The 13,900-nt window shown below is 42.8% G+C and overlaps 1 protein-coding gene across 4 annotated transcripts in view; it reads left to right on the top strand.

Annotated features, from left to right (window-relative positions):
• Positions 1 to 13,900, top strand: part of Sphkap (SPHK1 interactor, AKAP domain containing) — a 148,247-nt gene that overhangs the window by 114,412 nt on the left and 19,935 nt on the right. For all 4 annotated transcript variants that reach the window (NM_001395141.1, NM_001395142.1, XM_087566342.1 and 1 more), the window contains 3 exons: positions 386 to 520; positions 6,508 to 6,763; positions 8,249 to 12,011. In NM_001395141.1, coding sequence (NP_001382070.1) covers positions 386 to 520; positions 6,508 to 6,763; positions 8,249 to 12,011 — 4,154 coding nt within the window. The remainder of the gene's footprint in view (positions 1 to 385; positions 521 to 6,507; positions 6,764 to 8,248; positions 12,012 to 13,900) is intronic.

The raw sequence follows: 13,900 nt of genomic DNA, 5'->3' as shown, positions 1-13,900 counted from the left end.
TTAGTTATCTGTAGTCTTCTCTCTAGGGCTGAGGCTTCCCAAGCTTTCTTCATTCCATGATATCATATTTATTGCTGTCACTCTGGTTCAGGTCATCTTTAGGCAGCCATGATGGTGAGACTTCATAGCTGTGGCTACTCTGACATTCTAGGAGACATAATCTCACAGCAAACTTCTGGTTCCTCTGCCTCCCACAATCTTTTTGCCTGCCTCTTCTACAACTATCCTTGTGTGTGGGTGTTATGTGGTAGTGAGCTATAGACTAAGCAGCTTGTACATCTAGATTCTAAAAAATAAATATCTTTTTGCAGACAGAATAGTTTGGGGGTACTATTTTAGAAGTGAAAAGGAATCCTCTGAACTAACAAAGAGTCTTACCCCACAGAAACTGGTCAACGTTTCACCAGACCTTCCAAAACTCATCAACTCCATGAATGTCCAGAAGCCAAAAGAAAATGAAATTGTCCTCCTAAGTGGGCTAGCCTCTGGAAACCGCCAGGCAGATTTTGATGTTTCACAGGTAAGGAATACAGTTCTTGGTCAACTAGACACATAGTATGGGAGTTCTCAATCTGTGGGTCATAAGCCCTTTGGAAACCTCTATCTCCAAAACCATTTACATTGTGTCAAAGTCACAGTTTTAAAGTAACAACAAAAATGATTTTATGGTTGGAGGTTACCACAACATGAGGAACTGTATTGAAGGGCCATAGCACTAGGGAGGTTGAGAACCAAGGTTTCTGTAGTCAGAGAAATATGACTCCCAAAAAGATGGTGCACAGAATCTTTATCAGAAGAGTAGATTCCATGTGATATTGGGCTTTATCTCTGTTTACCCCCAGTAGCACCACACAGAGCTTGATAGACTTTCCCCTGCATCAATTCTCAGATTACTAGTGTTGTTTACCTGGGGCTTGAACACATATACTGAGCCTCGGTTATTCCACTCTGTCCTACAAAGTCTGGTAAGTATTCAAAATCAGAATCTTCCTCTCTAGGAGCAAGATCAGAATTCTAGAATATATCATTTTATTCTCATATTATCTAGTAATATAATTCTTCTGGAACTTATTTGTTCCCCAAGAAATATCAAATTAGCCAAGATTATAATAAGCTTGTAGCTTTCTGGATGGAAAGGAAGTGTGCCCATAAAGTAAAATCCCACAGAAAGAAAACCATTAAAAATAAAGCAGGAATGGAAATATTATAATACTGTGATACATCCTTCGTCCTTGCTATTGTAAAAAAAAAAAAAAAACATTGCAACACCACTTCCAAGGTTCAAACATGCACTTCAAGCTTTTCCATCAATTGGCTAGAAAAGTACACACAAGGTATGCTATAATAATGTATACCATGGATTGTAATTCCAAACTAGTTAGCATGGGTTGCCCATTAAATTGGTCATTTTATCCGAAATACCAGAAGCCAGAAAGCCTGTCTTTATTCAGTTTTGACTCTGAACACTTAGTGCAGATCTCTTCCTCGTCTATTAGCATTTTCTAATTAATATATCCACCATAATAATATTATTCATTAGTGAGGAATCTAGATTGGGGGGAGGGGTATTGAAAAATGTCTCTAAGTTCAAAATTCCCTTTATATTCAGCCAAACAATGATGACCAGGTAAAATTTTACACGTAAAATTTTGAAATATTTCTATACTGAGCCTGTATTTTCCTTTGTCTCTGTACCCAGGAATAAGCTTCTATTCAGTTAAAGGGCCTTTCTTTATCTATGAAGAAGCTTTTTAATATAACAAAGGAAACCCTAACTAGTTCTGGAAGCCAAAACCTGAATAGACAGCAAGCACTGTTTACGAACCCTTGGCTATATCTGTATTGTGGTGTAACCCTTCTCGTTAATAAAACAAGAGTCCCAGAGTACACAGTAATTTCTATCTTGTCAGCCAGAGAAACAACATTCCTGAACAGTCAGCAGCTGTGATTTGAAGCTAAAGAATCCAGGTCTTTCCGAGCCTGGATTCACCCATCTGTGAAACGGAATAAATTCATTTCCACTTTGAAACACCAACTTGGGAAATGAAATTGGTAAGAAAGCACATTGTTGAAACTGAATTTTAGTTTTGTTAGAAAAAAGAGGGCAAAAGTATAAAAAAAATCCATCATCCTACAATAAAGTCAAAATTATTTTTCTGTCAGATATCCTTTTAAGGTGAGATACTTTATATGAAAACTGCTATGTTTATACTAACTTTTTGAACAACGTGATCAATCAATGAATATAAAAGCTTTGCTGCCTGGCAACCATATATTCTTATATATTCTTGATTCTGAAGCTAATAACAGGCTTCATCACCATAAATTTTATACTAATTATGCATAAATTGCATGCTATGGTTTTAAATAAATACATGGTGGAAACACTGTTCCTATCTACTCTGTTGTACTGGGTCCCTTTATCCTGATGTGCTCAGCTGCAGATAGCATTGACAGTTGCAGGTACTATTGGGAGATCCCAGTCTCCTTCTCATGCTTCACGATAATTGACATTGACGCTAATTGGACCTGGCCTTGAACTGAACTTGGTAGACTCTAAGTGACCTTAGTTAAGATTCTTAATTAAACATGACTGAAGATAGACATAAGCACATAGAGAATGCATTGTCTCATCTAACTAAGCAAACACAAGTAGGATAGAACAAAGGACTCAAACCCTGCTGACGGAATGTGAATTTTTCTTACAGCCTCTTTCCTATTTTCTCTCTGTAAGTTCTATTATCAGGCAAAAGGAGACATTAGCCTTTTGTGTTCAGGTTGACTAAAACTAACAATTTGGGCAGTTCTCAAATGTCTAGTTGGGTTCTCTTGGTTCTCATGTGTTATATAGTCAATTTTTCATTAATTAATTTATTCACTTTACATCCTGATTGCAGCCCTTCTCCTCCCAGCCCCCCCCCATACAAAGTCCCTTTCTCATCCCCCATTCCCTTATCCTCTGAGAAGGGAGAGGCACCCCTGGGTATCACCCCACCTTGGCACATCAAGCCATTGAAGGACTAGGCACATCCTCTTCCACTGAGGCCAGACAAGGAGGCCCAGTTAGGGGAATGAGATCCACAGACAGGCAACAGAAGTGACTGGACTACCAACCAAGAAGAAAGCCTGGATGGGACCTAGGCCCTCTACACATATGTAGCATATGTGCAGCTTTGTCTTCATGTGGGTCCCCCAACAACTGAAACAAGGGCCATCCTTTAATATATTCATTTTTTAACTGGTCACTATGGCTTGAGGAATGTATTGTTCTGATTGCCCAGGCAAGGTTCATCCCTAGACTCAGAGATGAACTCCCTGTGAGTTTCTCAAACAGCAAGGGAGGCAGAGAATTCTACTTCAAAGAGGATGAGGACAAAAAGGATAAATTATGGTCAACATAATGTACATGGCTGTTTTGCCTGCACGAATGTCTGTCTGTACATCACATTTATGCCTGATGACCTTGGTTGCCAGAAAGGGCATCCGCATCCCCTTATCCTCTGAGCAGGGAGAGGTCCCCACTGGGTATCACCCCACCCTGGCACATCAAGTCATTGAAGGACTAGGTGAGTTCTGTGAGAGTAGACTTACAAAGAATTTATTAAATATTACATAGTAAGCCATGCTCAAAGTCAATCATGGTCATGTGCCACTGTAGTCCCAACTATGTGAGGGTGAGGCGGGGCGGCTGAGGTGGATCAGAGGAGTACTGCAGGCTAAGAGTTTGAGACCAATCTCACGAAAACTCCACATCATATAATGAGTAAATTGTTCAGCTTGTGCACACTTTTCCCAACGAGCTATCAGTGCTTGCCTGTCAGTTCTATCACTGACGTCTCTTTTCTCCATCACTTATCCTGCATTGCATCACCTGTCTGCGGTCTCCCAAGGCTCCCCAAGCTGCTAAGTCACGTTATAGATACCACAGCACATGTTTTAATAGGTCAGCAGATCAGTATCAACACTGCACCTCATCTGGGCGACCATAGCAAGCATCTATGTTTATATAGACACTCTGTGACTGGCTACTTTGTCCCCATTAAAATTAGTAGTCTATTAATTCATAAATAAGATGTAGAGACTGGCAGAAACTATGGGCTAGATTAGCCAAAGAAGTCTAAATAAGTCATCCTTAGTGATGGACTAACAATACATTGATGGCCAAGTGCTTGGCCATGCTGGGGTAGTGAGCAAGTTCACATTTTGTTCTTATGGAACTAACACAACTATTGGCTGAAATCTCACTGTCTATGTGTATTGTTAAATATATAAGTACAAATCCAACAGTCCACATGCATACATCTCAAACCACTAATGAGTACATACAGTGATCATCTAAGGAAAATAATGAGAAAAAATTTCAACAGCCAATAGTTGAATAAAATATTAAGCAAAATTAGTTATTTTCTGTTCCTGTTTGATTTCTGATGCTACAATAAACACCATGGCCAAAGACAACTTATGGAGAACAAGGTTAAGGCTTGGGCATACACATACAGGGAATAGTCCTTCTTCAAGGGACATTAGGGCAGGAAGTAAAGCAGAAACCACAGAGGAATGCCACTCACCGTCTCACTCTCAGTATTCAGTTAGCTTTTTTACACAGCCATGTCCTTCTGCCCAGGCATGGTGCCACCCATAATGGACTAGATCTCCCTCATCAGTCATTAGCCAAGACGATCTCTCACAAATATGGTCACAGGTCAATCTCACAGGCAGTTCACATGGGGATCTGTATTCCCAGGTGACGCAAGTTTGTATCAAGTTGAAAAGAAGAGGTGAGCAGGATACCTGGTGACAGAAGCAGACGTATTGAGAAGCCTATCATATGTAACAATCAGGTCTCCCTGTAACATGACGATGTAATTAGCCATGCACACATAAGTTTGCAAAGGCCTGGGTGTGGCCTCTCTGTTTGTCAAAGTTGCCAGACCACCCTTCTGTGGATACTGAGCATTTTTGGTTTGGACCAGGATACCACGGAGAAAAGGAACACATCTCGAGTTCTAGAAACCTGAAGTGCAATGCAAGCTCTTCCTCTGTGTATTTCCCTACCCTTGAAAGGGAGAGGTAGCTTTTTCTGCAGGGATTTTCTTGTCTCTATCAGAGCCACAGAACCACTAGCTTCATGTATACAGACACGCATTGGAATTGATAAGATTTGAAAAGTATCCTGGAAAGCAGTTGGTTCTCAACCTGTGGGTCATGAGCCATTTGAGGGGGTCACATATCAGATATCTTGTCAGATATTTACATTATGATTCATAACAGTAGCAAAATTATAGTTCTGAAGTAGCAAAGATATAATTTTAGGTTGTGGGTCACCACAACATGAGGAACTGTATTAAAGGGTCACAGCATTAGGAAAGTTGAGAATCGCTGTGTAAAGTATTATAAAATTATGCAATATGTCCTTGTGTTGTAGGCTATATTTTTTCTTTACTTATCTACAACTCTTCAATTTTTATTAACTTTTTAAAAGATTGTTAAGAAAGTACACTTTCTTCCTAAAAATTCCAAAGCTGTGTAACTGTGCACAGTTAATAAAATGTTTAAATCTATCTTGACGTATTGTTGGTTCACATTGTTTTGCTAATATCTCTTGGGTTCCTGCTACCATTTACACTGCATACTTAATTTAATAATATTAAATAGCACATAAGAAATGATCTTGACCCAGAACTATGACAACTTCTCATGGTCCCAGTTAATCATTCTCTTTCCCATTGGCAGACACTGTAGGCTGACTTTTTATGGTAACTGGGTGATTGCCCTGTTTTGTATCTCACAGTATACTGTCTGTCTAACAGTCAGAAAATGCTTGATAATTTTAGGTTAGTGTCTAAGTTCAGATGAAAGAAAATTAAATCAGAGAAAAGAAAAAGTTATTGATTTTCACCACTCGGGGGAGATCACAGGTTTGTGGGTTCAGTAAAATCGACACACCAGTGTATCTCCAAGTTCCTGTGGGACCCTCTGTGAGGTTTCTTTAGAAAGCATGTCTTGATGTAGTGAATCTAGGTTGAAGTCTGAAATTGTGAATTTCAAAGGAGCATCCAGGAAAAAACTGAGACTTCTAGCCCACACCCCATGCTTTGAAATGGAAGGCTGTGCATCCCCATTCTTGAAAAACAGTTCAGATCACAAACGTGCAGTGCAAAGTTCTATCTCTACCCAGTAGGGGTTTCTGAACCTTTATGGGAATAATCGACTTCTTTATGACAATGACTCTAGTTATAATATCCAACCAAATGTTGAGGCATGACATATAGGTAAGAACGCTAACCTACTTCAGGAATTAGCTGTAAAACTTTCTTTAGAAGCCCTATATTCCAAGATGCCACATATTTTGTAAACCGCTTACCAGCAGGAACGCTGAAGATATTTCAAATATTTTTAGGAGCCCCTCTCCTTTCCACAGGAGAAGTTGGAAATGAGAAAATGGCCACCAACATTGTTTTTCCCTGTCATTTTTGAGAAAGCGCCTTCTTTTCTGTCTGCTTGTAGTGCCCTTGGCTACCAGATATCTGCTTGGTCCAGTGCGCAAGAGGGAACAGACCAAACAGTACCAACTGCATCATCTTTGAGATCAACAAGTTCTTAATTGGTCTGGAAGTGGTGCAGGAGCGACAGCTCCACCTGGAGACCAGCGTGTTGAAGCTGGAGGATGATACAAACTGTTCCCTGTCTTCGATTGAAGAAGATTTCCTTACAGCCTCAGAGCATTTGGAGGAAGAAATCGAGGTGGAAGACTGCAAAAGTGGTAAGGCATTGCTGATAAACCAAGTGTATCCCCTGAGATTATTCACCCACCCCTTGCTGTGACGCTGGTAAGAAAAGTTTCAGGCCATGTCAGTTTGGCAGATGCATCGTCTCTGCATGCTGAAGTTTGATGAAGCAACAATAAAAGAGAACACTGGTGAGCACACTGACTAATGCATTTAAGACAGCTTAATGGTTGGATGGTTACTGGCTCTAAATGATGCCTTGGGGATGCCGAGGGAAATCTGTGTACTTTCCTACTCACCAAGAGAATGCCTCTTCCCAAGAGGAAGGCCAGTTTCCCTGAAACTGCCAACAATAACAACAATAACAACAGCAGCCAGCATTCTCAACTGGAATAAAGTTGGACTGGCTTGGATTCAAATCCCAGAACTTCCTTTGAGGCTGAGAGGCCCAAGACTTCTCTCCAATCTCTTTTAAGGCCTGGTTTCAAAATGTGCCTGTAGTGAGTGGTAGTTGTGAGATTAGAAGGCACTGACTGACCCAGGAAAGTGTTCAGCGGCCATTTGCATCCATTGACTCAGTAGCAGAACTCAGTGTTCCTCCTCCTACCCTAAGCTGCAGGGAAGGAAATTGCACTGTGCTCCCTTGTTGCTGAGTCAGGTCCTTTACAAAGTTCAGCTCAAACCTTTGCCAACAAGGTTCCTACTGAATTTCTTCTAACCACCCCCACCACCCTACCCTTTCTCCCTCCTTTCCCTAGGATGCAATCTATTGTATCATTTTCCCAGGAAAAATGATGACAAGCCACTGTTCTCTTTTTTATTGAATTTTTCTTTATTTATATTTCAAATGTTATTCCCTTTCCTGGTTTCCTGTCCATAAGCCTCCTATCCCCTCCCAATCCCCTTCTTCTATAAGGGTGTTCCCCTCCCCACCCACCCCTGTTACCACGCCTCCCCAACATTCCCTTGCACTGGCGGTCCAACCTTGGCAGGATCAGGGCTTCTCTTCTCATTGGTGCCCAACAAGGCCATCATCTGCTACATAGGCAGCTGGAGCCCTGGGTCTGTCCATGTGTAGTCTGTGGGTAGTGGTTTAGTCCCTGGGAGCTCTGGTTGGTTGGTGTTGTTCTTATGGGGTTACAAGCCCCTTCAGCCCCTTCAATCCTTTCTCTAACTCCTCCAAGGGGGACCTCGTTCTCAGTTCAGTGGTTTGCTGCTTACATTCGCCTCTGTATTTGACATGCTCTGCCTGAGCCAATCAGGATACAGACATGCCATCATTCTCAAACACCTTCTTCCCCTCATCACCACCACCACTGTAACCCTGTCATTTGTGTACCACATTAAAGGTGTTTTATTGGACAATGTTCCTTAGTGAAATTGAACATCCTTATCAGAGTCACTTTACCTGACACAACAGTCCCCAAGACGGAAGCAAATTTAGAAGGTAATTATTAGTTTGGGCCCATTAGAATCTGCTACCTAAAGAGTAACGATGTTCCTCAATTCCCCTTCGCTAGGTTTGGAAACTATAAATGTGTCAGCTAACGTTCTGGAAAGCAAAAGGCCAAAGGAAGCTACCCAGGAAGGATGGGATTACCACAAGGAAATATTGCATTGTGCTTTAGGTGAAAAACACATCAGAAAACACCGTATGCCCTCAATGAAAACAGAAAGGTCAAAGGAAAACACAGCAGAGAACACAGCCCTGCAAAGTCTCAATCCTTCAGCCAGACCATCACGCTTGAAAAGTGAAGTGGCGGGGAGCAAGCAGCCAGCCACGAACTACTCTTACCCCGAAAATATCAGAGGAGAAATAGAAACATCTCAGATGCTGTTCATCCCCAGGGATGCCTATCTCTCCATGGTTTCTTCATGTGGTGTACTCACTGAGCAGGGAAGCAACCACAGAGACCATGACGCCACTCCAAACTCCCTTCCTCCCGTTCAAAATGGAGAAGCCACCGCGGGCGAGTACGCTACCAACTTAGCAGAATCTGTAATGCAAGATGCCTTCATCCGATTGTCTCAGTCGCAACCTACACTCCCCCAGGAATCTGCAGTCAGTTTCTCTGTGGGAAGCGCTCTGCTCCCCAGTGGTTGTTGCACCAAAGATATGGTGGTCCCTCGTTCATGGAATGAGCTTCCTAAAATTGTCATCGTGCAGAGCCCAGAGGGCAGCGACACAGCCCCTGAGCCAAGTGTCTCCTCCTGGCCCGACCTGGAAGTGTCTGTCGAGACCCCGGGCATCTTTTCTGAAGAGAGCTCCAGCAGACCCACTCAGAGTGCCCTAGAAGTTGCTTTGGCTTGTGCAGCCACTGTGATTGGAACCACTTCCAGTCCACAGGCCACAGAAAGATTCACCATGGAGCAAGAATCTCTGGTATCTACCTACACCCAGAGAGGCAATGGGATACAGCAAACTCCAGTGCCCAGAGTATTCATGGGACCTTCTACAACTGAATACTCCTTCCCATCAGCTCTGTGTGGCATGACCCAAGTGGCAAGCGCTGTTGCTGTCTGTGGCCTAGGGGAAAGAGAAGAGGTGACATATTCTGTAGCTCCAAGTGACCTCCTGCCCACACCTGGGGCTTCTGAAGAAAGATCCTCCATTGGAAGTTTAGTGACAGAGGAAAGCACAGAACTGGGGAAGGAAGCCATTGCAGAGGCTCTGCTCAGGGAGGCTACTCTGGTTTTAGCGAGGCCGAATGCATACAGCAGCGTCGGAGAGCTCTTGGAATCTGTGAACCGGAGGATCATAGAAACCACTTCTAAAACCCAGATGCTGTGCACAGAAAATGTTCGAAGGAATGAACTGGCACACACCTTGTCCAATGTCATCCTCAAGCATTCCATTGATGAGCTGCACCAGAAAAATATCATGGCTCACCCCACCGAGGAAAGGCATCCCGGTGGGACTCTGAACACCTTAATGGAAAGTGTGAACCAGTTGCTGCACAACGTGATGTGCTTCACCTTCAGAAAGATGAATCACATCGTAACACTGGGTGAGCATCCCGCTGGCCTTTCTAAGGAGACTGTCACTTGGACAGAGTCAGGGCCCTTAGGTTGCCAGTCATTTGATAAGGCTGCTGGTCATGCATGGGTTAAAGCCTCGGCTTGCTCCAGCAGCCATCCCTCTAGCAATGCACACGGTACTGGCCTTGTCATCAGAGATCTTGTAGAAGATGCATCTCCTAAGCCAGACAAGGGAGGAGCAAGGCCAGAACTGGTCAACAACCCCAGGCTGCAATCTGAATTCTCATGCAGTCACAGAATGCTTGATTCAACTGCTAGGACATTCCCCAAGGAAATGTATCCAAAAGGGATTGTGGGAGAGGATACAAGAAACCCTCTTCATACACTAAGTTATGACAGCAGTGAACAAAGAACTTCTACAGATATAGGAAAATTAACAACAGTAGGAGAGGTCCGTAGTACCTTCCAGGAATCTGAAGACAGCATTGTTCCAAAAGCCCAAGAGAAACACACTTGTGCCACAACTCTAAACAACGAAGCTCAAATTAACCTATCCTTGTTAGGGGATGACCTAGTGGTTCCTGATCAATCTACACTAGAGGCAAAGCAGTCCGAGGTCTATGGCATCACAAACTTTGCGGAAGAATTGGCAGAGACTGTTGTCTCCATGGCAACTGAAATCGCAGCAATCTGCCTTGACAACTCCCATGGAAAACAGCCGTGGTTTTGTGCTTGGAAGAGAGGGAACGAATTTCTGATGACGCCTAACGCATCCTGCCGATCCTTGAAGAGGAAGAAGGAAAACTCGGGCACGGGAAGCACTGTGAGGAAACACAAGCCACCTCGCCTCAGTGAGATCAAGAGAAAAGCAGATGAGCACCCAGAGCTGAAAGAGAAGCTGATGAACAGAGTCATGGATGAGTCCATGAACCTCGAAGACATTCCCGATTCCGTCAGTACTTTTGCAAATGAAGTGGCAGCCAAGATCATGAACCTAACAGAATTCTCCACGGTGGATGGAGTGTGGCAAACCCAGAGTTGTTCCCGGAATCGGCTTCTGGGTGGTGATAGGTGGAACCGGCTGAAGGCCTCGAGCTGTGAAAGTATTCCGGAGGAGGACTCTGAAGCCAGGGTCTTTGTAAACAGCCTGGGTTTAATGAGTACCTTAAGCCAACCCGTTAGCAGGGCCAGCTCAGTCTCCAAACAGTCCAGCTGTGAGAGCATCACCGATGAGTTTTCCAGGTTCATGGTGAAACAGATGGAAAACGAAGGGAGGGGGTTCGAGTTGCTGCTGGATTACTACGCTGGCAAAAATGCCAGCAGTATCCTGAACTCAGCAATCCAGCAGGCATGCCAGAAAAACGACCACCTCAACGTAAGACCAAGCTGCCCCTCTAAGCAGTCCAGCACAGAAAGCATAACAGAGGAGTTCTATAAGTACATGCTGAGAGACATTGCCAAAGAAAACAAAGATGGCGCCCTGTCCAGACGAAGCAGCCATGATTGGAGCACGGGCTTGCTGTCTCCTTCCGCGCGATCCCCACTGTGTTACAGGCAGTCATCTATGCCTGACAGCAGGTCCCCGTGCTCCAGGTTAACAGTAAATGCACCTATCAAAGCCAACTCCTTAGATGGTTTTGCCCAAAACTGCCCTCAAGATTCTATAAATGTACAGCCAGTCAGTAGGGCTTCCTCGTCTGGCCTCTGCAAATCAGACTCCTGTTTATATCGCCGAAGTGGGACTGACCAGATCACAAACATGCTAATTCATGAAACATGGGCCAGCTCCATTGAGGCTCTCATGAGAAAGAACAAAATCATTGCTGATGACGGCGAGGCAGCTAACGCTAGCCCTGGTCCTGTTTCTGGCGGCTCGCCTTCGCAAGTAGAGAAGTGTGCCAACAGACTAGTCACCGGCACAGGACACAAGGGACCAGCTCTACTTGTACAGGAGTCTGTTGATTACCAGAGAAAGGATGCTGTCACTGAAGGCAATTGTTCCCCAGTGTCATCTCCAAGCAAAATGGCTCCTGTTAAAAAGCCCAGTGGTTTTGATCCTACAAGAGAAACCTCTGCATGCCACAATGCTGTTGCTCTCAAAAGCCCCAGGCGGTCTCTTTGCTCAAGGGAGGTGCCTTTGATTCAGATAGAGACCGATCAGAAAGAAGAATGCGTTGGAGAATCTGAAACCTTACTTCCCCAAAGTGGCTCCCTAGAGGAAGCAGAAGGGCCCCAGCCTGAGGAAACCATCCCAGATGTGGCCAGAAGCGAAGACACAGCCCTGAGCGCCTGTCAAAGCTCTCAGTAAGTTGATCATCTCTTAAGCTATACAGGACTCATGCTCACCAGAGTTTATCATTTAGGGTTAGTCTAAGTCTTAGCGAGGAATATAGGGGTGTTATCAATGTACAATAACAATATACATTCCCAAGACAATAAATAGGCTCCTGCACATGTACAGAAAGGGAGATGTTCCTCTCATCTTATTCACTGACATTTTAGACCATCTTTCCTAAGGTCCCTGTTCTTCTCACCTGCTGTAACTATAGGCAAAGGTCACATCCCCTCATGTGCCTGCTGTTTTATTTTGTTTAGAATGCAATCTTCTATCCCCTCCAAGATCAATAATCCTCCTGGTCATCTTGTGGAATTTTATTCATATACCTATGATAACTCTTGGCTCAAAATGCTATGTTTTTCTTGCATGTCACTCAAATACCAAGTAAAGCGAATTCATCCCCACATCCAAAGGGATCAAGCCACCTCCTGGCCCTTCTAGTTAGTGTTTAACTATGTTTCATGAATGATTACTATAAAACCAGTCAGAACCTGATAAAGTTCTGGTGTAACTTGCAGTTAGCTGGGGGGCGGGGGGATCCTTTTAGGCCATTTTGTAATTAACTGAGAATATTCGTTTGAAGATGTCCTCTGCATTTTAGATAACCAGGGCAATACTGAAACGGGACAGGTAACCATTTGGAATTCAAAACTGATTTCATTCTATAATTGTGGCATAATAAAATATCTGCCTACTGCAAAATAAAGAAGGAAGGGAAGGAAGGAAGGAAGGAAGGAAGGAAGGAAGGAAGGAAGGAAGGGAAGGAAGGAAGGAAGGAAGGGAAGGAAGGAAGGAAGGGAAGGAAGGAAGGAAGAAAGGAAGGAAGGAAGGAAGGAAGGAGAGAAGGAAGGAGAGAAGGAAGGGGAGGAAGGGAAGGATTGTGAGTAACTTATATTTATTTCCAGAACAAACTCAATTCCTTTATATAACAAAAGAAACACAGCATAATTCTCCTCATTAAATGAAGTTCCTGAATGGTTTTGAGGCTTTCAAATTTATTCATGGTGATTTTCAAGCAAAGACAGCAATAACTAAGCAATAACAATTTTTTTTATTTGGAAATAATTACATTTAAAAAAACTTTAGTTTTAGGGATTAAATTTTTTTGGCATCTCTTCTCAATGGATTTTTTTTTTGTTGGTTTGTTTTTTGCATCTTATTCTAAGAATCTCTGTTGGGACTCTGGGTCCCACCGGTGTGAGCTAACAATACAAAATAGCCAATGTGTAATTTTTCAGAATTGTTATAGTTTGGAATGCATAGTTTGAAATGCATATTTGAATGTTATAGTTTGAAAGAGAGACACACACTGATTTCAGCTACCTGACTTAAAGTCGGTAAAAGCTGGAAGATGTTTAGTCAGTGAATGCCATGGAGTTAGGAAGCCTTGGGAATGAGTATCCTACATGCTTTGTGGTTGTTGACACAATCAAATAATAATGATTATTGCCAAATATTAGATTAAACATCATTGATGTTATTCTATATGCATACATAACCTAGAAAAGTTACATAAAGCTTTACATTCTGTATGGGAAAAAAAAAGCTACAGCTGACCCAGATTCTCGGTCCATATAATCACTCAAGCATGTGATCTCTCAGGACAGATATACATATATGATTCTGTTTTCCATCCAATAAAGCAGAAATGGTGTAGACTATCCACCCCAGAAGGAGTTGGCTCTGATTACAAAGCACAAAGACTAAAGATTGAATATCATTTTTGTTTTATAGACCAATATAAATAATCATTCTACAACATGAATTACTATACTACCTTAATTAATACAGGCCTGAAATGGTTTCCTAATCCATCTCATAAGTAGAAATGATAATAATTATAATGTAAAATAAT

The sequence above is a fragment of the Rattus norvegicus genome, chromosome 9 (genome assembly GCF_021556685.1).
Source record: "Rattus norvegicus strain SHRSP/BbbUtx chromosome 9, alternate assembly SHRSP_T2T, whole genome shotgun sequence".
NCBI classification, from domain to species: domain Eukaryota; kingdom Metazoa; phylum Chordata; class Mammalia; order Rodentia; family Muridae; genus Rattus; species Rattus norvegicus.
Note: the sequence above shows the minus strand (reverse complement) of the source record. Positions and strands in the feature narration are given on the sequence as shown.